Here is a 27192-nt window from a genome sequence, read left to right as displayed (position 1 = left end):
ATTGCACACAATTGCTTAATGTTTGATGGTCCTTGACCAGTCATGTTTGTAATCAAATGCACAAGGTAAATACCCACATGATTGCTTACCCAAATGAAGCTGAGATTTTTGACAGGGATAAAGCTGCATGGCAGAACAGTCACCTCTGAAGTAGTCATTCACATGCATCCCTTGGGTTGCATGTCTGAGAGAGGTGGGCATGGCTTTAGGGTCATTCCAGGCAGTGAGCTGTGAGTGTCCAGGGAACACATCTGTTCAGACCAGGAGTTGTCCTCTTCCCTTCTGCCAGGAGTTAAAGATTCTGTTCATTGGTGCAAGCTCAAGACTGAAAGTTCCTGTCTCACACGGCAACTGTTCCTAGAGTTATTCTTGGTTTAGAATATCTTTGTTAAGTAAGTGTTCCCTTTCCCCAAAGTCACTGGGAGGAAGGACTTTCTTCTTGAGCGTGGCTGTGTTTCCTCTCTGCTGCTGGGAGCAGATTGCAGCACGAGCAGGCTCTGTGCTCTCGCTGCTGCCAGCCTGCCAACAGCCTTGTTGATGAGGACAGCGTAGAGAGGAGCCCAGAATGAGTAAAGTCTGTCTTCAGGGAGCGTAAGAACACCAGCAGGCAGTGCAGGATGAAATCACATGTTGTGTTTTAGTCTGTTATTGCTACAGATTTTCTGAGACTTGAAACGTTTTGGATCCTCGTTCTCCTGCTGGAAGAGGGTTATGGACATACATGGACTGCAGAAGCACTAAGCAAACACCAAGCAGGTTTTCTGGAGTGGCTCTTTTTAACAGGAACCAACGATTTGTTGTCATGCAAACTGCCACTAATGACTTTTGGCTGCCAGTGTTAGCATTTATTTGACATATTCTCGTTTCATTCAGGGCTATTTATTGGCCAATGTGCTCACAACTGATAATTAGTGGAGCAGAGCTTTTCAGAAACAAGTTTTCCTTTGTGATATGCTCTGTAAATGTCAGCAGTAGAGCTCTTCAAGAAATCATGTTATGCTGTGGCTTAATGGAGAGTTAAGAACAAGAACTGAAGTGTGAATTTAGACTGGCTGGAGCCTTGGATTTTAGGAATAAGATTTAAAAGGGCCACTTTTTGAGCAGCATTGATTCAGGGCATCCTTGCTCCTGCAGTACCTTTGTTTTTAAGAGCTAGGAGAAAAATCAACTTTAGTTGCAAAATGCTCTGGAAATCAAAGACTGTAAATTCTTTATAAGCTATTTCCTAATTGCTGCCTGTGTTGAAGTGAAACCATTTTTATAAGACACTTGTGATTTACTTTAACCAAATTGTAGTATTTAATGTAGTTAGGGGAAATTCACAAGAACTAAACTGCGAATTTAATTCCCTTTATAGAAACTGGCAGTCAAGGTGTCAATAGAGAGAAGTCAGCAATTCTGAAGAATCTGTTTCATAACACCTAATTCAGAACTTAAAAACAGATGGCAGGAATACTTTCATATTTGTGATAATTCCTAAACTAGCAACTATTCCACACATGCAGGGAAATAGCCTGTTATAATTCTGACATCACAAATAAGTTGGTCTTAGTTTATTCAAGAGTGAATTTTCCCCAGGACTGAGTTTCTTTGTAGTTTTAGTCTCATAAAAAAAATCAGTTGCTTCTGATTTGGCATTAAGTTGGCTATGGAGTTACAGAATTTTGCATCAGATTGAAGTGTTGTGCCCCCTACAAGTTTGTAAGTGTGCCATCAAACTCCTGTACAAACTGTCATACTGATAGGCAGAAATTTTCATGATAGTTTCCATGGTAACAAATCGTTAACAGCTGTTTTATTTTCTGAGCTTTTAATAGTTGTTAATTGCAGACCTCTTTAATTTTTTCACTAAAAAAAAAAAAAAGAGAGAGAGAAAAAAAGGTTAAAACCCTCTCCCCCAGCTCTTAGTATTTTTGTTTTTTAAAAAGGAGCAGATGAAACTAGTGTTAATGCTTAAAAGGATAAAAGAGCTCTCAATGGAGTTAAGGTGACTTAAATTACTGACTTGAATCACAATACAGTTGCGGACGGGAAGTCTTGATCCTATGAACCTCTCAGTTATTTTTCAGAAGAAAATAGAAAACTGATAGCTTTGGTTTATCATTGAAATGTATGGTTTGCAAAGAGAGAGTCTACATTCTTTCTTCTTGGGCAGTAGGAAGTTGTTACTTGGTTTTGTGCCTTTGCCTCAGCAGTTATGTAGTTTAATAAACCTCTGTTCAAATTCTTCATTGTCTGGTATTCTTAATTTTTAATATTTTTCTTAACAACAGAAAATACCAATTGACAAAATTGATACCTTATACATAAATTGTGTCAAATTGCAGTTGGATAGAAATTGGAATTGAAGTAATGTATGTCAGTCAGATGTTTTTGTACAAGATATTAGTTAAAAGTATTTAAAGCTACCTGAAATATCCTGGTTAGAGATGCATTAAAATTTTGTTTAAAAATATGTTTTACTTAAAAGACAATTTTTTAAAGCAGAGAGAGTACTTCAGGCTGCTGCTGCCAAAGAAAATATTAATTGCAAGTGAGGAACAGAAAGCTTGTTTCCTACCAGAATGATTGGGATTTTAGAAGCTGGCTGTAGGGGAAAATATGTTTCTAATAGGATTTTCAAAGGTGTATAATCAGTTTAGATGCCCAGTTCCCATGAAATCTCTTCAAAAGCTTTTTGAATTGATATTTGACTATCCCTGCCAGCCTAGTCAATTTGCATGCAGAAACATGGCTGATAAATGCCCATCACAAGCAAGCAGCCAGCCCTCGGAGGCTGAGGGGATCCTTATCAGAATGCAGAGGTGGATGCAGGCATGGCTGACATGCAGGAACAGCTCAACAGACTCTTGTGAAGCTGCAGAAGTGGAGTGAGTACTGAAGTGTTCAAAGTAATGAATAACATCCTGAATGCATTTGAGAGGAACAGCAAATGTGGCAAGGGATGTTCTGGAGATCTGAATATGATGGGAGGCACCTGTTCTGTTCTCGAAAGTTAAATGAAAGAGAAGTGTTATATGAGGAAGGCAAGTGCAGAGGGATTCTGGTTTTATCCTCATGTTCCCTTTCTCCAGGAGAGGGAGAGGATTGGAAATGGATGAAATCAGGTTGCCCAAATGACCTGTGCATCCTCTGGATGTACTCTCAGAACAATACCTGACTCCAAACTGTATTTGAAAAGATCCTGAAAAAAATACAATCCCTCTTCTGACGCTGCCCCTCCTTGCCATTTTGCCATTTTCTTTCTTCCAGAGTCAGATATTGCAGACTTTGATGGCAGAAGTTCACTTCTCTACAGGTTCAATCAGAAGCTTATGAGCACATTCAAAGATGTAGTTTCCTTGAAGTTCAAGAGCATGCAGGGGGATGGAGTCTTATTCCATGGAGAAGGACAGCGTGGAGACTACATAACCTTGGAACTGCAGAAAGGAAAGCTCTCCTTGCACCTCAACCTGGGTAAGGGTAATTAGGATTATGGTTTTGCATATAAATCTTTTATTTTTATTAGACAGTATCTGCAAACTTCAGCTGATACCAACATTCTGTGTGCTGATGTCATGCAGGACATGGCAGCTGAGCTGAGACCTTGGCTACTCTAACTAGTGTTGAGCAAGGCAGAACTGCTCAATGACTACTTCTGATTCTTCACATAGCTCCTTTTCTTTTTCTTTTTTTTTTTTCTTTTTTTGCATGTGGGTGGGATTTTTATATTATTTTTAAGAACAGCATTCTCAGGAAGTGGTCTTTGGACTGCAGGAAAGGCTTATTTTTGGTTTGTGTCTAATTTTTTTCCATTCACTCAGTGATTCAGAGCTGAGCTGAGAGTACAGAATTTCAATGATAACATTCTGGTCAAAACATTGTTCACACTGCTGCATGTTTTCTCCTGAAAACTCTGAATATTCCTTCTTCAATATCTGTAAGGCTATCACTGTGCAATTATGTTGGATCAGAGCATCAGAGGAAAGGCTGTCTTATTTTTTTCCTGTAGAAGGATGCTTGGTTTTTTCCCTGATGGATACACTGAAGCACTTTGAGGCTACTCCAGTAGGAATGATCATGCTTCCCTCTTCCAGCCTTACTGCAAAATCTTCACTGGCTTCATCTGTGGGTGTCCCATGGTACTGGCCTCAGCAGTCTCTGCTGGCTCATGTTTCTCATACTGAGGGGTTTAGGTTGGGCATTTTTCCCCTTGTGCTTAATTATGTTTGTTTTAGAAATCAGTAACTATTTTCCACAGCTGTTGGACTTCATTTTTACATAAGCTCATTAATTGTTGAGTCCCTAGGTTGTGCTTTCTTTCTTTTCTTCTTTGTTTTTCAGCAAAGTTTGGAAATGATAATGCATCATTTTCTGATTTGGGATTTGGATGTTACTTGAACCAAAAACCTACATCCCAAAGCTCTGAATGGGGGAGTCTACCCCACTGAATTGTCCTCTTACAAATTTTCTGTGCTAGGATAAGAGTATACTATAGTTAATTATATTATGTAACTTCCAGAGGAGATACCGTTGTGAATGTGCATTCTGAGATGAGTTGGGTTTTTTCTTCAGCTGTAGCCCCAAGTGTACAAAATTTTACCCATTTCAGGTCCTCTTTTTTGCATTCATATGTCATGACAGGGGTTTTGATGACTTCTCTTCAATCTGCTTGCATCTTGCCTGGCAGTTTGGGAGCATGTGTTCTCTCCATTCTGTGGGAATGTAAAGGAGGATACACACTCCCTTTCAGTGAGAGGCTCTGAAGTGTTCAGACATGTAGCCAGCTGGAAAACAGAAGAGTGCTTGAAATTACTGGGTTAAAATTACCAGCCTAAATATTTTTATGATTTGTGATCTATACTTTTGGAGAGCTAGGCCAGGTTTAAGAATTTTTATGAACTGAACAAAACACTCTTATTGCTTCACTGACTAGTGCCCTTTTTTTTAAAGAGTTTTCTTGTTAAAATGCAGAAAGCACAGAGTTGACAGTGAAGTGTCAGGAGTGGTCTGTTGATGTGATTAGACAGAAGATTTTGGTGTTACCCAAAGGAAGCTCTTAAGCACCAGGACCAAAAAAGCCTGGCAGAATCAAGGATGCAGACAAAGAAATAATGTCCTGCCTGCTGCAGTGTGTGAGTGCAGCATCTGTGACACCTCCTGGTTCATCACAAGGATTTCACAGGGAAAGTGTGTGTGTGTGGTGGGGGGTATGCACACGTGTGTGTGAATAGGAGACCAAGGAATCTAAGGCAGTCTTTGAAAAGAATTTGCTTCCAAGAGCTCTGGCTTGTATCCTGGAGCTCTGCTCTGTGCTTTGAGTCCTCATGCTCCAGTCAAGAGTCTGGAGGTAACTCTGGTGTCTTCTGCCTCTTTGTGCCACTCCAGGGGACTCCAACCTGCACTTCAGTAACAGCCACACCTCTGTCACCTTGGGCAGCCTCCTGGATGACCAGCACTGGCACTCGGTTCTCATAGAACGCTTCAACAAGCAAGTGAACTTCACCGTGGACAAGCACACCCAGCACTTCCGCACAAAGGGGGATTCAGATCACTTGGATATTGATTATGAGGTGTGTGAAGCCCTTTAGGTTATAACCTGTGAGTTGAGGTATGAATTGCTATAAAATGAGTGTGATGGAAAGCAGCTACCCTATGAGCTGTTTCTTTCCAGCGAAGATCATTATTTAATATTTTCTTCCTAGAGAGCTCCTTTCATACTTTAGCAGCATAAACTATGTCAGTGTAATTCCATATATGGCAGAAAGTGACAAATCTCTGTGCAAATAGGCATTGCATTATGTTTGCACTTCAAAGTATGGCAGACTTTGAATAAATGAGAAGTCATAGCCTGGGTTCTAGTCAAATGTTCAGGGAGCAGCTGTGTTATCATGTCCAATATAATTTTAATGGCATCACTGTGCACCATCCCTGCATTGAATTGAGCATGACTGTGGGGATTCCAGCCCTCAGTTGTCCCTGTATCCAGACACCACTTGCTTGAATTACAGCTCTCCACATAGAGATGAACATGTGAGAATTATTGTATTCCCACCAGGAATGAAGGACCTCCCGTATGGAAGTTTTAGTGAGGTGGGCATCTGTCTTTTCTCCCAGATAGCAAATGGCAGGATGAGAGGAAATGGCCTCAAGTTGTGGCAGAGGAGGTTTGGATTGGATAGCAGGAAAATCTTCTTACTGAAAGGGTGGTCATGCATTGAAATAGTCTGCCCTGGGAAGTAGAAGAATCATCATCCCTGGGAGTGTTCCAAAGATGTATGGAAGTGGTAGCTGGGGATATGGTCTAGTCATGAACATGAGAGTGCTGGGTTGGACTCAGTCTTAGAGGTTTTTTCAATCTTAGTAATTCTTTGATTTTAACCACCAGCTTGAGCCAGTTGCCTTCACATCTGAGCATGTTGCAGGGCATGCTGATCTAGGGAGCCAGAGCAGCTCAGCAGAGGAAACGTCCTGCCTGCCCATAAACCCGAGCCTGGTGTGTTCCCCTGTGATGAGACCAAGGTGTGGCAGAGTGCAGTTTATATCACCCCAGCAGTTCAGTGCTTATGGATGATAGTTTAAAAAGTACCTTAAAACCCTCAATATCATCGTATCTGTATGCAAAGCAGCTCCTCATTTGTTGGCCATCAACGCCAGTGTGTGCAAATTCCCCCTGTTCCTTTTGATCCCCTTGTGCTTATCTGCCAGGTCTTCCTTGCCCACAAGGCTCAGGGTCGTGCTTGCACAGAGCCATCACCCTGTCTGGGTGTGTTGAGCTGGCACGGTTCACTGCTTCAGAGACCACAAGCTCCCCCTTTGCACTTTGAATTCATTTCTCTGGAAAGGATCATTTTCTGACACACCCAAGGGAAAAAAGCAGACAGCTCAGCAGTGGCAGGTGCCTGCTCTCTCCTCTCATCTTCCAAAGAAAAATTCCTTTCTTTGCATTTCACAAAGCAGGGTGGAGAGAGTGGTACCTGTCCCCTGGCACTGCTCTACCCAATCATGAGCACATTTGGTAGGGTCAGCGCTTGGGACAGCTGGATTCTGCAACAGCTTTAGGGTGAACTATTAGGGATCAAAACTGTAACTGCTTTTAAGATGGAGCTGAGAAAAGCCAAATAACTGAGTCATCAGCTTTTCTAATTTCAAAATAATAAAATTTCTTACCTCTTGCTTGGTGCCAACTAGGGGAAACTCAGGCTCCAATCTAATTTACAGAACATTTTTCCAGATGTTCAAAAATAGGGAACATGATAGAAAAGATCTCCAGGTGTTGTAAATCAGCATCACCACCGACTATTTTGGCACTCAGACCTTATCCCCCGAGCTTAGTTTTTCAGTGTGTTTTTTCTCCATTTGCACTGAGAGAGTCTTTCAGTCAAACGTTACAGCAATGCAGTCTACTGAAAGTTTATCTCAGCACACTTCAGGGATTAAAGGCCTTACTGAGGGTAATAAAATCATTGCTTTCATAATTAAAATTATTACCAATCACAAAGGAAACTGTTTTCTTAATAATGCTTTGGTGTAATTGATATTGATTTTTCTTCTTGTTTTGAAACCCCAGTACAGAGTCTCTTAGCAGGAGACTTGAAGAATAGAACATGAAAGAAAGTCTGGCCTCTTAAAAAAGAACTAATGATTCTCACTGGAAAAAAACCCCAGCACTGCTACCAGATAAGCCCTCATGCCAATAACAAACCTGCAAGTGACGTAAAGTAGCAGTGTGCTCACTCTTTATTTCTCTGAAGTGATCAATTAAAACAACTGAGGTGCAAGTTCATTAAGAACTTGTTTTCAAGTAAATGTTTTCAGGGTTACCCAGGGAGGTTTCACTTGCTTGTGTATCCCAGCTTGTTAGATGGAGTGGGAGGAAAAATAACCCCCAAATTGCCCTTTATGTTTGTAATAATGAGCTGAGGAAAGGCTTTGGGAATTGTGACAGGGGAATAGGGCTGACCAGGTTCAGGAGCTGGCAGCCTGTAAGCAGTGCCACACAGCAGGGCATGCTCTTGCTGCAGTGGATGCAGTAGGATTGCAGCACAGGTCCTGATCAAGTGTGGCTGCAGGATCCCCATCTGCATTATATCACTCACTGTGCTGCTGGCTGTGATGGGAAAAATGAGTAAAACTTTAGTGGCACCACCAGTAATGCTTTGCCAGAAAGGTCAGTAAAGTTAATTAGAAATGAGCCGTGACATTTGGAAAATGAAGGCAGGATTATCAGAATTTTTTGGGGTTGTGGAGTTTGGTTTTCTTTCTTTTCTTCAGAATCTGAACAATTATGCTGTATTTGGGCAGCTTAATTTTCTTAGGCTCTTTGTCCTCCCAGTGCTTTCAGCCCTCAGGTTGAGTGAGGAGCTGTAACCTGCACAGTGTTAACATCTGCCAGAAATTTTGTGCAAATGTGTAGCCTGCAGAACTTCTCCATTACAAAGCTCAGTCCCAAATGCCCCATGGGACAGTTGTAAAGACCAAAGCACAGGGAAATTGCAAGGTGCAAATGGGGTATTGTGTATGTAATAGTGCCCTTCTCTGGCTGAAACCAGAACTGCTCAACACGTGCCTGGCAGAAAGGAGTGACTGCAGCTCCCAGGCAAGCCCAGAGCTCTGAGGGCAGGGAGAATTTATTCCCCCATCGCTCAGAGCTTCCTGAGCACTGTGGGTTGCAGCCTGGTGCCACCCTCTGGGCCAGTGGGGCTGTGGGTTGCACACTGTGGGAAGTTTTCCTTGTGTGTGGGAGTTCCAGGGCTGGGAGCTGGTGGCACTAGGCTGGTGTGCCAAGGCACTTCAGAGCTGCTCCCAAAGCAGTGAGCTCTCTGTGCCGGAAGTGTTTCTCCAGCAGCAGGATTGCAATGGGAGCTGTGATTTCCCCTGAGAGATGGCCAGGGCCTGCCTCATGCTCCCAGTGATGATGTTGGTGGGAATTGTTTCTTAAATAATACCCCAAGTGGATGTATGGAGTGGGGCTCTGCTCTCCTGCTTTTGGGGTGATAACACAATGTAGTATGATATATACGTACACATACATATATATAATCTAAATAATGCTGTTCTTATTCTTTCCAAAAGCTCAGCTTTGGAGGGATTCCTGTCCCAGGGAAGCCAGGAACCTTTCAGAGGAAAAACTTCCATGGGTGCATTGAGAACCTCTATTACAACGGAGTCAATATAATTGACCTGGCCAAAAGACGCAAACCTCAGATCTATACTGTGGTAAGAGGCAGTGCCATGTACTTTCCTTCTTTGCTTCCATGCTTTTTGTGCTCTCATGGTGCTGCTGGCTGCATTGAATGAGCAGAGTTCAGATTTGGATAGCTGTGGGCATAATTAGCTTGTTAAAATCATATTGCTGAGGTTAACACCAGCCAGCACTGGCTCCTGTGGAGAGAGTTATTGAGAGACATGTGGAAACCAATGCATTTCTCTGATTTTCCTGGTCTATTAGAATTTGCTTGGGGAAACATTTTAATTTTTTTCTTCAAGATAAAAATGTGTATATTTAAAGGCATGATAGAAGTCATAGAGATTTTTTTTTCCTGGTTAACTCAGATAAAATCTTACTTTCTGTACTATTCTCTGTCACTGTTGGGAAGTACGGCGCTAGCAGAATTCTACTTTGATGCTTCAGTTCATATTTTAGAGGAGAAAAAATACTCTTGTTATCACTGGAAATAGTTTTCTTTGTGCTACTCCTTATATTCAATGTACTGGCAGTTCTGAGAACCATTGTACTACTGTCTCTAAATGTGGAATGGTAGGGGTAAAGCAAGAGGAACTACAGTTTTATCCAGCTTGATAGCATAAACCACAAATATAACTTAACACATAGTAAGGTCCAAAATTACAGATACATTTAAATATATCGTGAAAATAAAAAACATTTTATTTTGTAAGAAGAGTGAACTACACTCCCACAGCCTTGACAAACTATATTTAATTCAACTCTGTTCAGCTTTTGTCTCACTCCTACACTGTGCTTTGATAAATGCCTTTTGGCTAACACTGTGTCTTTGGAGAACTTGGAGATGAAACTGCTTCTGGCTCCCATGGCATCTTCTAGTTTGTAGCAGTGTGTATAAAACACAGAACCTAAAACAAAGCAAGCCAGAAGACCAAGGAAGTTCTTTCTGTGCTTTCCCTGCCTAGGGCAAGGCTGAATAGGCAGGGAGCTATGGAAAATGGAAAGGTGATGGGTGAGAAGTTCCTCACTGTGTTGTTGGCAGTCAAGACTGCCTCCAGGATGCTCCCCTGGGAGCGAGATACCGTGCTTTAATAATCTTGAGTTTGATTGTTCTGACTGAGGACTCAAAGGCAGAAATCCTATGAACTGTGTTAAATTGCTCTTCCCCTCAGCTTACTTTCTAATGGGGGAGCAAAGAGCCCTTGTCTGCTTCTTAGGTCATTAAACAGCTGGTTGTTTTGCTGGCTGGGTAATGGGGAGGCCTTACTAAAGAGGAAGAACAAAATTTTGCAATGCACTTTTTCTCAGAAAGGCATTGTCTGGGTGTAAGTGGCTCCAAGCAGTGAAACTCTGTTATCACTACCCTTGGTTCAGACAATGCTAGATGAAAGGTCTGGGAATCCAGCTCCTTCTCTCAGGTTCAGGTAGTGGGGATGTGCCTCCACCCTTCATCTCTTTCACATAAGTGATGATTTAAACACCATGGTTTCCAGAGGCAGGCTGCTTACTGCATTTTTCAAGGTTTATGAGCCGCTCTGTGCTGGGTCTGTGACGCTTGGGTATGCAAAGTGGAAAGGTTGCCATGCTCAGAGTGTGTCATAATCTTAGATGAACACCCTTCTATTGGAAATGGGCCCTGTAAATCTCTTTTCCAACATTCTTTGCATTCCAGCTGTTTCTGGCAGCTCTCAGGCACTTCCAGGTTATTCAGGCTGATCCTGTTTCCCTTTTCTACTCTTCCTCACTCATTAGCAATTAACTTCCTCAAATTAAAATAACTTGTTCTTGTTAAATCCAGTGTTTTGCCTGCCAGAGTTACTCTGCATTAAATGCTTTTACTCAAAGTGCATTGAGGTTTTCAAGCAACAAGGTCTATCCACAGGGAGCTGCAAGCTTCTCTGCTTCATGTCTTTGTAGTCACTAAAGTTGTCTGAAGTGGAAATGCAATGAAAGAATCAGCAGAGAAGAATGATTAGATCTAACAGGGACTTGAAACTACTCCTTCCAAAAATATGTTGCATCTTTACATTCTTTGTCCACAAGTTGGAGATCACCTGAGATGGTTCTGCCTTGTTAATCCTCAAAATACCTTTGTCTTCTAGCAAAAGATATTTGATGACAAACTGGTTGGTTTGGGATTAGACAGCCATTAATGCTTACAGACATCAATTTTTGTCTCCAAAGGCAGAAAGACTTCAACACTCACTCTCTGTGCCTTTGTGAATGTTGCCACAGTCAGTGAGCCAAACTTGGGGGTTTTCGTACCTATCAGCTTTGGGTTTTTTTTTTTTTTGCTTTTGACATCTTTCACACAAGCAGGAGAATGATACCCCAGCTTTGGAGGTATAGATTTCCTCTCGTGATGTAGTTCCTCACCCGTGTAAATAATGGTCCCAAATCAGCTGCATTTAAAGTCAGAGGAAGAAACTACAGGTTGTCAATAGCAGAGTGCTGTAGTTTGTGTTGTACTCTTGGGTGGTGGCTGTGATTATCATTCTGCCTGTTCTTTTCTGTAACTCATTTGCAGTTTTCAGGCTTGCAATGAATCCCCTTGAGAAGGCATCTCAAGATAACGAGGCAGCCTGTCTCTTTGAACTGGAACTGCCTTCACAATTCCATTTTTGTATTGCCTGATACTTAACCTCCCTACATAGCACTGTCTATTTGGACAGGCGATCTTTCTTCTCTCTGGGGTTTCTCCTGTCCCTGATGGCATGTTGTAGCCTTTGTGGCTTTTTGGTTTTAGATTCTTTTTTTGGTTTTTTTTTTTGGCTTGGTGTTTTTTGTTTGGTTGGTTTGATTTTTTGTTGGGTTTCTTTTGAGCTTTTTTGTTGGATTGGGTTTTTTTTGGGGGGGGTGGGGGAAGGTTTGTTGTTTTTTTGTTTGGGGTTTTTTGTTCATTTTGCTTTCCCTTCCCTTGATCATTGAATGTGGAGCAGTGATACAGAATCTTTTATGTGCTTTCCAAGTGATTACTGCAAAAGGTTATAAGAAGTCAAATTTCTGTAATTAACCACTGTCATGGTCCTAGGGTGGACCCTTGGGAAACCTCATAAAATGCTTTAAAATAGTAATCTAAAGGTTTGCCCTATTTACGAAATGTCTTCTCAGCACAAGAGAAGTGCAGACTGCTCATTATGAGAAATCACACAGCAGTTCCACTTCTTGGGCAATTAAGTAGGGGCAAGAAAATATGCAAGTAAGAGCCACATTTACAAGAAGCAGGAGGGAAAGTTTTCTTCACAGAAGGAAATTTTGTCTCTTGATATCTGTGATGGAGAAGTCTTCATTGAGGGATTTTGTGCATGTTAAGAGTATACGTAAGTGCAGGAAGAGATGGGGGAAGATTTAGGAAGACAAATCCATTGAGAATTGCTAAATGCGTCTGGTTGAGGGAGAACATAAGAGAAAACAATAGCTACAGCCTCCTGAAAATACAGGATCCATTCCACCATGGATGGGTGGAATCTAGCACCATTAATGCTAGATTCTGGTTGCACCTTTAGAAACTGTTCAAATGTGACCTGTGGCCAGTGTCTTAAGTTGTTTTTGTGCTTCACTGATTTGTGGTGCCAAAATAGGAAGTTGTCTGGCTCATGAAAAGAAATTTGGAGATCATGAAAAGATGCTGTGTTTGGTCTTCTCAGTGTTCCACCCTACTTACTCACTGAAATTGAGAAAAACACAATCTCCCTTTCTCTTCCATTACCTCTGGCTAATAGAAATTGGAGTTGCATTTTTGTTTAGCAGAGCAAACCCTGTGCTGGCACCAGAGTGCAGGGTACTGTAAGGCAGAAGTTGTCAGCTCTCAGATATGCTTGGATTTCTACGCTGGCCTGCCATGCTGAATGTGAGAGTGACAGCTCAGCACAGCGAGGGATGTGGTGACATGTAAATGTATCACTGCAGTGCCTTGGGGAAATAACCAATTGCCAGCATCAAAGAGCAAGGAAAGATACCTAGTGACAGGAGAATGTAAACTAATAATTCATTCTCTTTATAGAGAATCCAAACATGCTATTTTATTAAGCTGATTTGAGATACCTTCATCCTGAGAAGAATTTACTTGTCTCCTTCTACCAAAGTGCTCTGGCAAGTGCTGATCTACCAGTGAACATCAGGCTGGTGATTTGTGAGGGCCTCTCCTAGGGTTTGGAGAATCACAAGTTAGATTATTTTTCCTATTTTTGTTGCTCCAACAAGGCAATAGGAATCCTATATAAAAATGTTGGAAGTTTTCAGTGACGTTTTTCACAACTTTCTGTGGACCAACATGAATTTCTAAAAAAAAAAAAAAAAAAAATTACTTAATTATTTAATGGAAGTGTTGGGTCACACAATTAAAGGGAGAACGGAATTTGTTATTTTTTAGATAAGGCAGATTCTAGAAATATTTGATTCTTTTAAAAATAGGATTTTATATTTTCTTCTATCTTTCTTTGTGGTCTCTGGGTCTTCAGAGGAGTCTCCTTTGCATTCTGCCTGCAATGTGGAATAGCAAGGAAGTCTATATAAATAGCATTCACTCTAAGGTCCTATTTTATTGTTCCTGAAGGGTATAACAGGATTATTTTGAAAGTGTCCTGGTTTAGGACAAATTAGGGGAAATCTCCAAGAGGGAGCCCCCCAGAACAAAACAAACCTCCAACCACCCCTCCCCCAACACCGGGTTCGGGAAGGAATTTCTCGGAGGAGCAAAGTGGAAAACAAAACCTATTTATTTACAAGTAACAAAAGAACACTCCCCAACACAAGAAAAGAAAAGGGACCAGACTGTGTTGTGGAGGGCGCCGAATCTTCTCTAGCAGGCTTCGGGTGTCCTGGAGCTCGCAGGTCCGATCCGGAGCCGGTCCAGTATCTTGGGGGAGGGTAAGAAAGAGAGAGAGAGAACAAAAGAAAAAGAAAAAAAACAGCGCAAAAGCAAAAAGCAAGCAACCAAGCAAGCAAGCAAGCAAGCAGCAGCTAGCAAAAGCCAAGCAGCCAAAGCCAAAAGCCAAAAGTGCCTGGTCACACCCCCCCCCACCCTCCCCTCCTCCTCTCTTCCCCATCCCGCCACAGCCAGACTGCCGGGGGGGGGGTGGGGGAAAAGGCACAGCTGCCAGACATAACACACGATATTGGGATAAAGGCTGTCACCCCACGACAGAAAGAAATTAAGTGTGTCACCTCAATTGAGGTCTTGAAATAAAGTCTATTTAAATAACATCTTTCCCATTGATTTCACTTGGCTTTGTCCACAATTCTAAAGAGTTTCAGCGTGCAAATGTATAATCCAGCGCATAGCTGCATTAATAAACTCTCCTTGATATAAAAGTTTCTTTGTGTTAGGATTTTGATAGTTGTGATGGCAACAAATGAAGCAAGTATTTGGGGGAGAGAGACCATATTTTTTAATAATTCTGGATGACATGCAGAAAAAAATGACATGTTTCTGAGCAAACAAGGCTTTTTTGAGAGTCATCAGACTTCAGGAAATTAGAGGTTAGAAACAATTGTTCAGGGTTTCATTTATTACATTATCTGGCTAGTCAAATTGAATGAATAGGGCAGTTAGTGCCTGCTGAGCAGAGGAGGATGTTTCAAGGTGGGAGGTGATAAGGCTGTTAGTCCCTGTAGGAGAGGAAGAGATATCGCTAATTATTGTCATAGGAGCTAGCAGGGGATAAGGAAAATGGGAGAAAATGTAATTTTCTGCAAAGCCAAGGCTTTTTAGTATATATTTTAATGTCTTATTCCAATTGGTAAGGCCTTAGGAACTCTTTGGCACTTGGCATAACAGAAGCTGAGCCCATCACAGTCAGGAGCCTGGATTGTGTGCAGTTCACCCCAACCATTTAAGCTGGTGTTGTGCTATGATACACAGATAATTGGGATTTAAAAGAGGAAAATCTATTAAAGGAAACTAGTACATAAAAAAAAGGAAAATGCTGATAGGAATTGTTTTCCATACACTTTTCTATTTTAAGGTAGATGTGGTTCTGTTTTCATAATAATAATGAAGGAAAAAAATCTCATTGCTGCTGTGTTTTGTTCTAGGCAATAAAAACTAATAAGCTGTAGATCACTTTACCTTGAAGTGGAGCAAAAATTGGACTTGGACTGTAATAATTGGCCAGTTTGATCTAACACATCTATCTTATTCACTTCTAGCAAGGTGAATTTGAGAGGCTGGCTTCATTCCTACTTGTTGCTTAGAGTGAATATTCTCCCTCACCAGGAGTTTGGGTGTGGGTGAGATCTTGGGAGGAGATGCAGCTGATCCAAACTGACCAAAGGGATATTCCACACCAAGTGAGTCTGCTCAGCAATAAAAGCCAAGAGAGAAAGGAAGGCATTCATTATTGCAGAGCAACTTCTACACATGCTGAAACCCTGCTTCCTAGGAAGCAGCTAGGCATCATCTGCTCATGGAAAGTAAAAATTAAGTCTTTTGTTTTCCTTTGCTTCTGTGTGCAGCCTTTGGTTTATTGAACTGCCTTTCTCTTGACACAAGAGGGTTTTCTTCCTAGCATCCAGACAAAGTCAATACACCATAGAGAGAAAATATTAAGTGGTCGTTATTTTCTGTGTATGTGTGTTTCCTTCTGTGGTTTTTTCCCCCTTTTCCTGTCTGAGAAAAACAATGTAGAATGTTTCCAAAATATTTCTGTATTTGCTCACATCTTTTGTCAGCATCTCCTAACTATTGCACCATGTAATGAAACACTTATGTACAGTTACTATGGGCATAAAAATGCTAAAATCCTTTGTTCTGCTTCTGGCCAGTAACACACTCAGTTTAGGAGTCTGAGATAAAGAACATCCAGAAAGGTCCAGCCAAGAATCTAATTCCTTTTTCTCTCATGTTGTCACAATGTTTCAGTTTCTTCTAAGCCTTCTCTATTTTTTGTTAAAAGTTACTTTCTCTCCATTTGGAATATTATTTTAATGTAAAAAACTTAAATCAATGTGATAAACAATTAACATTTTATTGGAATTCATGGTACCTGCAGTAAGTGGAGATAGGGCAGTTCTCTATCACAAGATTGATTATCACAGGTCCATATTAGTTTCAATGTAACTTGTATCAGGAAAGCTTTCAGATTTCCATATTAAATTGTTTTTCAGAGAAACAGAAACCCATTTCAGTACAGGAACTTTAGATCCCCTGCCCTTGGGATGGACTGGTTGTTCATTCAGTGGACCCATCCTAACTGAAGGAACACTGTGCACCTTGGTGCTCCCATATCCTGTTTGAAGACAGGTTGCAGCAGTATTTCAGAAGGCTGGAGCTGGTATTTCACTTTGATTTGCTTTTCATGGAGTGTTCAGCATGGTCTTGAGAAGTACATGAAATATGTGGATCTCCTGACATTTGTTCTGCTAGAGAGAATTAATTTAAAAACAGGACTTGAAGGAACCTCCCTCATTCTCAAAATCCAGTTTCTCAGAATTGAAGTCCAATTTTTCATCTTATCCTTTTAAAACTGCATCAAAGGTCACCTTTTTCTTCTGTTGCTCTCCCTGTAAATTCATCTGCAAGCTCAGTCCCTTTACAGCTAGAAGTAGTCCTCCAATTTCCCAGCTGGAGATATTCTTGCCAGGTTACCACATTTGTATCTCAGCCAGGCCTGGGATCTTAGTCCCTTTACCTGTCACATGAAATCATCCTTTCTAATCCTCTGCAGAAAGCAAGATACCCTTTTTATTGGATAGTATCCACAGAGTGATTAATGAGGAAAGTTTAAGTGCCCATTTGATGCTCTAACCTGCAGGTAGAATGAGAGCTCAGAAATACTCATTTATTGTTCTTTCTTTTCAAGCTGTGATCTTGGCCTGGATCCTCTGGTAGGCTAAGTGCTGAGAATTGCAGTGCAGCTGTCAGTTTGAATAATTTCCCAAGTGCATATTATTTTTTATTAGTATTCTATGAGAGCAAGGAGGATGTATAAGGAATTGTTACCAATTGCCCTGACTGTGGTGTTGTCTTCTCTTTTCATTGAACAGTACATAATACTACATGAAGAAGGGCCAGAAATGACTGAAATGGTTCATTGAAGTTATACAGGTTTTATTGAAGTCCCACAGAAGTCACTGGAAAGTTTCCAGTCAGTTTTGGATGAAGTTTATGGCTCAGAGGATCTTCTATGTAATCCACTTTTATCCTCATCACTTAGCAACTGTGTTCTTCCATTCTCTTTTAATAGGAGAGGCTCTGGTTCTTCTTTAAAATGCTGTAACATGCTGCTGCCTGTTCATTCAACATCTCACTTGAACAAGAACCACCTCTAAAGCTGTACCCTGCCTGCAGAAATCTGGGCTGCTTCTACTCTTTTCTTAAGACAGCTGTCATGGCAGCCAGTGAAAAAATTGCAAGTATCTTGATTGCATTTTTAGGCTCAGAAGTTTTCTCTTGTAAGAACAATAAGAACTATTTTGTTAAGATTTCACTGCTTGTTAGAGGAGTCGTTAATCAGTCTGGAGATGGACTCAATGGAATTCTCAAATGCCACATGATAGCTAAAGTTTCCAGCAGCTGGGTAGAGCTGAGCGTCTCCTTTATTTTCTCTAGGGATTAGACCATTCTTATCCCATTTCCTAGCCAATGAGCTTTTACTTTTCAGTTAAATTGGGTTCAATTATAAAATCAAGTGTCTTCCAGAAATCTGGCATATACCCTGGAGAGTTCCAGAACTGCTGCCAATTAATGCAAAATGCTCATGATCAGATGAAGGTTTAGAGGGAGCTGTTTACTTTTCTGACTTAGACCTGCTGGAATAATTTGATTGAAAATAACACTCACAGCAAATTTAACAATTTTTTTAAAGGGAACCCATCCACTTCAAGGTAACAGTTGTGTATGTCTTTTTTTCAGGTTTTCATGTTACTGTCTCTAGGGAGGTAGACAGGTTGGTCAGTGTAAGGATGTCAACAATTGTTGGTGTGTATTAACTTCATCATCTGGCTTTGCTCTGGAATGCTGCTTTGTATCCCTCCTAAATTAATCAGTTGAATTGATGTAAGTTCTTGGGGTGTCAGTTGTTTTACTCAACTTTTCTTTTTTTTTTTTCCTTTTATTTTTTACAAATCCTGGCTGGTTTTTAGTCCTGACTGCAATTACTTATGGCCCCTTACGTCATGGAAGTCCCAATTTTTGAATAAGAATAACAAAATTACCTCCTGAAAAGAAGCCCCCAAAAGACAAACACACCTCTTGTCTGTCCTTCAAAAGCACCTTTAATCCCATTTACACAGAATATTGCAGCACCACTTTTGTGCATTTCCAGCTCTCTGTTCTTATGGTGTATGGAACGACACCTGCTCTGCTTCAGTTTAGACAATGGAGAGGCTAAAGTTGAAGTCAGACTTCAGAGCTTGAAGGGGAAGGCAAGGGAAGAGATGTGCAGCTCCTGTCCATATGTCCCAGCATTGGCATGGCAGTCAGAACTCTTTGCTGATCTTGTCTCAGAACAGGAGTTCTGGCCTGAGTTTTGATTAAAACTGAGGTAGAAATGTAACAATAGCAAAAAAAAAAAAAAGTTTGTGCCATCTCTTCATGCAACAAATCCCAGCTGGTAGTAGAAACCTTTTAAAGGCTGAGACCAAATTTCCATCCTACTTCCCACCTGACTAATGTTCAGTGGAGTTCAGATAAGCTTTGGATTATATCTCAAAACCCATTATAATATATATAACCATGGATTCCTTTGTCCAAATCTGGTTGGTAGCATTCTGAATGTAAAGGTGCTATGCAGATAGCTCCATACAGATAAGTATCTATCAAGGATTGTTTCATCCAGTGATAACTTTGTCTATTTCTGGCACCTTATTTCCTGTTTAAAAAATAAAGATTGGAAAGACATTTGAAAGTGATAGGGAGCAGTTTCATCATCTGTCTGAGATTGCAGGCAGGAATTCCCCAAGCACTGTGCAACTTCCTGCACATCCATCAAGTGCTGTTCGTTATAATTATCCAGTTAGAGTGAGGTACAGCTCTGATGAGAAGTGTTATCATGGAGAAAGCCTTACACTCCAATGTTTTTATCAGATTACAGCTGGTATTTTACAAAGCAGCCATGTTCAAAGCAGCTGGCTGCAACAATTTTCCCCTGGAGTGGCTTTGAAAGATGTGGCTCCTTAAGTGCATCCTGGCTTTATATATGGTTAAGGTTTTATACCATGGCCTGATTAACCTGGTGGGGTAATCTACAGTGGCTGAGCAAACTGATGGAGTAATTTCTTCCATCAGCTCCAGTGATAAAAGCTAGTGCAGATTCTGAGATTCTGTGGACTGCTTTGAATAAATGTGCTTCTCTTCTGGGCATATTGCAAATTGATTTAAGGGGTGTATGATTGAGATAATCAACTAAGGTGTGGCATTGATAAGGACATTTGGTTACATTTAGATTCTTCTAAGAAGTAAGGTTTTGATTTTTGATCTTCAGCATTTGGGATAAAAGTAAAATTTTGAAGTTAGGTATGTTTTCCCAACATGGAAAGATACATTTCCTATTGATTTTCAAAGATATTTGTCTGAATAATAATACCTATTTCACCCTTGAGGGCGATTAGAAATCCAATGAGCTTATTTAACTGAAGATATTTTGGGATGACTGAAAAAAAGTCATGCTGATTATGTTTGATTTTTTTTTTTTTTTTTTGCAGGGCAATGTGACCTTTTCTTGCTCAGAACCGCAGATTGTTCCCATCACCTTTGTGAGCGCCAGTCGAAGCTACTTGCTGCTGCCAGGCACTGCTCAAATTGACGGCTTGTCAGTCAGCTTCCAGTTCCGAACGTGGAATAAAGATGGCTTGCTTCTGTTCACCGAGCTGTCTGAAAACTCAGGACGTCTCTTGCTTTACCTCCATGGTGGGAGATTGATGCTACTTATTCAAAAGGAGACTGAGAACCCAGTGGAAATCTCTGAAGGTATTTATTTTTTGTTTACTTTCACTTGTCTGCTTCTAAAACACAAAGGTTCGGCTCCATGGGATGAAAGGATCAAGCAATAAGGAAACACACAATCTTTCTTTCTCTTTTAAATTTTCTCATGCTTTCCAGTGGTAAAGCTGCTCTGTACAGCTTGATCTAAGCTTGGAAAATTGGCATCCTGAAATCTCCGGACTCAATCTCACTGACAGTTAGCTGAGCCTCTATGTTCTTAAGCAGTCACACTCAATTTTCTTCAGTCAGGTCGCATGAAGCCCTTCCTGTTCCCATCTTCAGACTGTGCTGAAATCAGCTGAGGGCCAGCTCAGCCATGGCATCTTTCCCCAACAGAAGTTAAGGCAGAAGTTAGGCTGAGCACTGATTTTCTTTCTCTGAATGTAGCTTTGGACTCTTTCTTTATGCTACATTCAGAAGAGTGGCTGACCATGGGCTTTCTCCCCTTAGACTCCCTGTTAGGCTTTCTTAAGTTGCTTTGTGTAGTGAAGCTGGTGGGATGCAAGAGGGTAAAATAGGACTGCCTCTCTGATGTAAAATTTGAGGAAATAATAACAATAATAACAATAATAACAATATTAGTAATATATTTTCTAAAAGAGCAGATGTTTAAAAACATGTAATATTAAAATATTCCCTGTACAGACTAAAAGAGGGCAGATGTATCTATTAAAAGAAGCAGAGATAAAAAACTGACAGAGTTGTCAAAGCAGAGCTGTTCTTTATGCATGTGTCATTCCCCTTCATGATGGAAAATGAGGCAGCCCTGCATCTATCCTTACTCATGCAGATTGATACAGCCATAGCTTGCTGCAATTGAACACTGAAAACTGAGATTCCAGCCTTTATTGCAGTCCTAATGAAATTGTTGACAAAGCTGAGACAATGTCAATATTTGGTTGGATGCATTTGTTTTTATGTAGTTCTGAAATAATGAACCTGAGTCCAGCCTATCCAAACATGCTAAACTGCCTGCTTGTATATGGGAAATGTGCAGGAAGTGCTTGTGCCCTGTTCTGCAGATGTCAGGTACTCACAATAAACTCATGCTTGCTCAAGAATGGACCAGTTTTTCCCCCAAATGGGATCTGTTTCCTCTTGTAATTATTTCAAACAGTAACAACATATTTCATTTCAAACTGCACTTCTAGTTTAAAATCTATTTTTTTTGCTGGAAAACCACCCTCTAATTCTGTGGTAATTGTGCATGTGTTAACTGCCATTGCTGAGTAAATTTCATTTTGAAATTTGTGATAAAATGGCTTTACACACACCTAACACCCACTATTTTTTTTATTTTGTTTTGAACTGTTCTCACACCTCTTTGTGTTCCTAAGTGCTTGTTTGTTTTCTATGAAAGCAGCATTAACAAAAATATTCTATAAGGGTGGGGAGTAAATACTAGTTGCCTGTGGCTGATCTCAGTGACTTCAGCCTGATGATAGCATATTTTGAATTGTAATGAGGTTGCTTTTGATCTGCACCTCTGTGTGTGGGTTCAGAAGCTTCCCCACTGATTCCCATGGCTGTCAGAATAGGGGATGTGGAGTTTCTTTGTAGCTCTGTGGTGATATTTCAAGAGCCACACAATGCAGCACTGATTTTCAGAATAAGGAAACAAGACAGGTAATTTCGCAGTTCACATGAGTGTCTGGAAGAGAAGGAGACTGCCCAGTATACCCCTCAAACTTCAGAGGTTCTTGGTCAGAGCAACAATCTCAGTTCTCAGAACATCCATGTAGAAATCCAACTTCTGTGCATCCATTAATAGTACCACGTGCTGCATTGGTGGTGGAGGGTTTTGAGAAACACAAATCCTACTGATACCTACTGGAGTCAGTCAGGTTTCAGGTTAGAGCCTGAGAGCAGACTATGAATGTCTCACTGAATCTAATCTTCTGCAACCTCACACATGTGCTTAGTACCAGAAGCTCAGTAGAGATCTCTGCACACTTTTGGATTTGTAAGCATTTACCAACAGACTGAAGATTGACATAAACACCCCCTAAATGGTAACAGCTTGTTACCAAAAAGGTGAAGGATTGGGTCATCTTGATGAGTGCCTGCAGTAGTACAAGATTAGATTAAAATGTGAGATGACCTACTTAAATACTCTCCAAACTTCCCTTTTCCTGGGCCCTTTCTCCTATGCCAGCTTGTTTCCAGAGCTAATGAGTCCTTTTCAGCTACAGTTCTCCCCTTTTATAGCTCAGCTGCATATTTGTGGCCACAAGTTGGAAGCAAGAGGAGATTTGAAGAGCACAGTTGTCTCCTGCATGTCTTTTTTTCACTTTGTCCATGTTTTTTGCCAGGCACTAATCTCCACGACGGGCTTTGGCATTCTGTTAACATCAATGCCAGAAGGCACCGCATTACCCTGACGCTGGACAGCGATGCTGCCACCGCCAGCCATGCAACCACTGTGTCCAGGATCTACTCTGGGAACAGCTACTATTTTGGAGGTGGGTTGTTGCAGGGAAGTTTTCATGATGCAGAGCCTCAGGTGCTCACCACAAAGTTCTCCCTAGGTGCACTGCTGGCAGCTAAGAGCAGAGGTAAGGAGTGATGCAATTGCAGTGCATTCAGCGCCATGGACAGATTGAGGGGTGTTGGTCAAGCCTGGCAGGGAGAGAGCAAACAGAACTGCAAGCAGAGCTGTAAAAGTGGACTACTGGTAGTGGTAGTCAGTGGGTACCTACATCTATCTGACAATATATGCAAAATCTCCAAACTATATTAACCATGAGTGGTTTTGGTTTGGTTTTGTTTTGTTTCTTTTTTTTTTCCTGGTTAAAAGGCCTTAGAGTTATTAATGTTATCAGCATTCCTGTAGATACCATTGTTCTGATCAGGCTCAGTGACTTTTTGGAGCTTAGGTGACATGCAGCTCAAATCTTCAAAGGTATTTATGTGCAAAGCTCTTGTGGAAAGTGAAGAGAGGTTTAGCTCAATTTAGAAAATGGAAAAAAGTCTTGAAAAATATTGTCTTCTGCTTTTTGGAGCAGAGTGCAAACATTGATGTCATTAACTATCTTTTAATCTAATATACTTCTGTGTAGTGGTTACTGTAGTATGGTTCTGATCTTGATGAACCCTGTGGATACAGCACTAGGTGAGGGTGTACAGGAGGTTTGGATCTCAGAGCTGTCTGAATGCTGGGGAGGCTCAGATACAAATGGCTTTCTTGCTGCCCACAAGATTGCATCTGCACATTGCTTCAGCAGCAGAATTTAACCCATAATGATTTTACATTCTGTACAACTCTTTTAACAACTCATGTTTTAGTTGCTGTGGAGTTTAAAGAGATTAAAAAAAAATCACATTTTGATTTTGCTCAACGCAAGTATGTTTCACAAGGTAGAAACCTCATGTTGTGATACTTTCAGTGACTGGCTTCTCTCTTCCTTTTTTCTTTTTTCCCCTAACTAGAGGATTTATAACACAGGAGGTTGCATAGCAAAAGGAATAAAAACATTTGAAATAATAAGCCTCTGAGTTCTTGCATCAGGAAATCCCAGCAGAAATAGTTGAACATTCCAATATTCTTCTCTTCCTCTTCTCTTTTTCCCACAGGGTGCCCTGACAATTTCACCGATTCCCAGTGTTTAAATCCCATTACTGCTTTTCAAGGCTGTATGAGGCTCATCTTTATTGATAACCAGCCCAAGGACCTCATTTTAGTTCAGCAAGGCTCCCTGGGGAATTTCAGTGATTTACACATTGATCTGTGTGGCATCAAAGACAGGTAATTATTATTTCCTCTTTCTTGTATTTGTTCTTTTTTCATCCTAGTGGTTTATAAATACAGGTTGCATTAAGTGAAAATTCCGATCTGCCAACATTACAGATATTAGGCATAATAGAGCTACTAATAGAAAATACTGCAACAAAGATAGGAGGACTGGAGGGGAAATGGTTTCAATTACATGAGGCTCTCTTCACATTGACTTGTAGGAAATAGAGTATGCAAATTCAATCAAACTATAGATTGGTGAAAGGATTAAATTTTATGCATAAACAACATTTGATTACTTTGAAGTTCTAGAGGAAATGAAAGAGAAGGAAAAATTAGTTGATTCATCAGAACATGTCATACCCTTAATATATAAGCTGGTTCTGCTTAAATAAATCATCTGCAATTTTTCTTGTTAGCCATTACAGCACGTTCATGATGAGGATATGGTACATCTCGTGGGCAATACTGCCCATTCAGTGGGACAATATAATGATGGAATGTCTGCATCTGCCAGAGAAACATTTCAGTTTAAATAGTGATCCACATCCCTCCTAAAATGAAACCTGACAGGAACCCCAGATTTTCCCATAAAACACAGAGAGGAAATAAGAAACCAATTTTTTCTAAAGTATTTTGTAAATCTCTTTTGCTTCTTATGGATTTTTAGTGTCTAAATATTTCTGAATCATTTATGCAAATGTGTACTTTGAAGTTAGTATGTGGAATAGGAAGTTCTGTGATTTTTTTTTTTTGTTTCTATTTTTGGTGGTTTTTGGGTTTTTTTAATCTACCTAAGTTCTGAAAAGTAGAATTGAAACTGCTGGTAATTTCATGTGCTTCAAATAGTTAGGGGAGTAATAAGGATATTTTGGAAATGCATTAGGACTGTAAGCATTTAATGTTTTTTTCAGACATGTTACTTAGATGAAGTTGATGTCTGATTTCCATTATTCCTTCCTGTAGGAGGGATCAGTCTGCTGGAGCTGCAGTCTTTTGACAAGTGGGCAAAATGTTTGTGATGCAAGACCTTTGTGCTCATCTTTGTATGTTCATTTTTGTTAATTTATATGGAGAAATTACTGACTTGGCTGATCAAATCTCTTTCCATATTTAATGATGGCTGAATTCAGGGGAATGTGAATTTCATACTTGATGTGCCTGAAATGGTAGATGGAATTCTACCACTCCAAGACAGAATGGAAAAAAATGCAGCTAATTTTACAAAAGGAAGCAAAATGTCATCTTTCCTAGGAACTGAGAGAGAAAATTTTTCCTGTTTTCTTGGAAAAACAGATTGTTTAAGATCGAGTGGAGCATTTAAAAGCACTTTGTGTGATTGTATGTTGAAACAAAAGAGAACTCTTCTGGTATGATGCAGAGGTACTGTGGGACGTCTCCAGTGCCTTCACTGTCACCAAGTCTAGGCTAAGTGCAACTCGGTGGTACTACTGAAAATATCTTCCTTATCTTTAGTGTCCCAAGGATGACAAGCATTTGTCTGTGATCATATCATAAAATTATTTAGGGCAATGATTCAAACATAATAAGAGTGGGATTGTTTTACATAATGCCACCTTTCTTGTTAAATATATCAATCACACAGACAAGAAAAAGTTTTGTGTGATGTAATGAAGGACCTGAGAGTGCTGAGTGACAGAGGCTGGACCAGCCAAAGGGTGCCCAAGTGGCCAGGAAATCCAATGGCATCCTGGCCCTGTGCTCTTCAACATCTTCATCAATGATCTGGACTTAGGGCTGGAAGGGATTCTGAGCAAGTTCACACATGATACAAAACTGGGAGGAGCTGTTGACCCCATCAAAGGCAGGAGGGCCCTGCAGATAGCCTTGATAATGGAGAGGGCTGGGCAGTCACCAGTTCTGTGAAGTTCAACAAGGGGAGGGGTGCCCTCACCTGCCGTCCTGGGGACACCTTGGGCACCGCAATGTGAGAAAGATATTGAACTGTTAGAGAGCATCCATAGGGGGCAATGAAGATGGTGAAGGGCCTTGAAGGGAAGCTGTGTGAAGAGCAGCTGAGGGCACTCCTGTTCAGCCTGCAGAAACAGGGACTGTGGGGAGACCTCACTCAGTTACAACTCCTAGTGAGGGGAAGAGGAGGGGCCACCCTGATCTCTTCTCTGTGGTGGTGAGCTGAGGGAATGACCTGCAGTTACATCAGAGGAGGTTTAGGTTGGAAGTTAGGAAATAAATTCTTCACCCAGAGGGTTTTTGGACCCTGGAACAGGCTCCCCAGGGAAGTGGTCACAGCACCAAGCCTGACAGAACTCAGATTGACTGAATTCTTGAACCAGAAGATATTGCTGAGGGGAGGCAGCATAATGGTCTTAGGTGTTCAAAGGCTGCTGCAGCACTGAAGGGAACAATCATCCTTTCTGCCCAGGATGTATAGGAGAGCTGTGTGGCACAGACTGCCTGAGGTGACTGTCAAGTCTCTGTCACTGGGAGGCTTTAGGAAAAGATAGATGAGTCTGTGAGAAATAATGAACATGGGTGTGGGTGATCCTGCCCTGGGGTGTGAGCATGGACTGAGTGATCTTCAGGTTCCTTCCATCTCTGTTGCATTCGCTCAGGCTTTTCCTGCAGCTGGAGCAGCTGTGCCTTGTTCTTGCTTTGGGGGTTCTGAAATGTCAACAATAACAGTACATAAATGAAAAGAAAAAAAAAAAAAACCAAAACAAAACACAAAAAAATCCCACCAAAATCATGGCAAAAATCTTTCAGGAATTCAGCTCATGAAGTCTCAGACCTGTGAGAAAGCTCATTTTAGTAGATGTATCTCTTAGACAATGTAAGCCAGTACTGCAGCTGTGAGTAGGGACTGTGTAGCCCAAAGTTATGTTCGCTTTTTTTTTTAATAACCTGATATATATAGATAGGTATGGATATATATGAAATGGCAGAGCAGCAGATCCTATTCATATATCATGATTTGCTCTTTTTGCTTCTAGAAAACACATAATTCATTTTTACAACTCAGAAGAAAGCTATGTGATTGCAGAATTTATTGCTCTGGGTTTTTTCTGGGATATCTTCTTTGCAAATTTCATGATGTCTAGAATAGTGGTTAAACTCCATTATGGTTAGTGGTATTCTTTTCTTTGATGAAAAGTAACCTGATTCCCTTTAACTTGTCCCTCTGTTTTCTTGAGATTCTCTGACTTCTTGGAGGTCCCTGTCTCTCTTTCAGATGTGGTGTAAATGAGGGTGAGAAGTTTAGAGAAGGCAGGGACTGAGGCACTGGAGAACTACAGAAGCATCTTCCCCCTAGTAAAATGAGATAACAGCTCTGTATGGATCCCTTCAGAACCCTCTGTTTTAGTTTCTAAAAGATGAAATGCAAATCCA

The 27192-nt window shown here is 40.8% G+C and overlaps 1 protein-coding gene across 1 annotated transcript in view; it reads left to right on the top strand.

Moving 5' to 3' along the window:
• The window catches only part of CNTNAP5 (contactin associated protein family member 5), a 275001-nt gene that overhangs the window by 131601 nt on the left and 116208 nt on the right, over positions 1–27192 (top strand). Inside the window, exons 5-10 of the mRNA XM_074548748.1 lie at positions 3253–3456; positions 5368–5552; positions 9055–9198; positions 19811–20075; positions 22403–22552; positions 23664–23835. Of these exons, the coding sequence (XP_074404849.1) occupies positions 3253–3456; positions 5368–5552; positions 9055–9198; positions 19811–20075; positions 22403–22552; positions 23664–23835 (1120 nt within the window). The remainder of the gene's footprint in view (positions 1–3252; positions 3457–5367; positions 5553–9054; positions 9199–19810; positions 20076–22402; positions 22553–23663; positions 23836–27192) is intronic.

The sequence above is a fragment of the Zonotrichia albicollis genome, chromosome 10 (genome assembly GCF_047830755.1).
Source record: "Zonotrichia albicollis isolate bZonAlb1 chromosome 10, bZonAlb1.hap1, whole genome shotgun sequence".
NCBI classification, from domain to species: Eukaryota; Metazoa; Chordata; class Aves; order Passeriformes; family Passerellidae; genus Zonotrichia; species Zonotrichia albicollis.
Note: the sequence above shows the minus strand (reverse complement) of the source record. Positions and strands in the feature narration are given on the sequence as shown.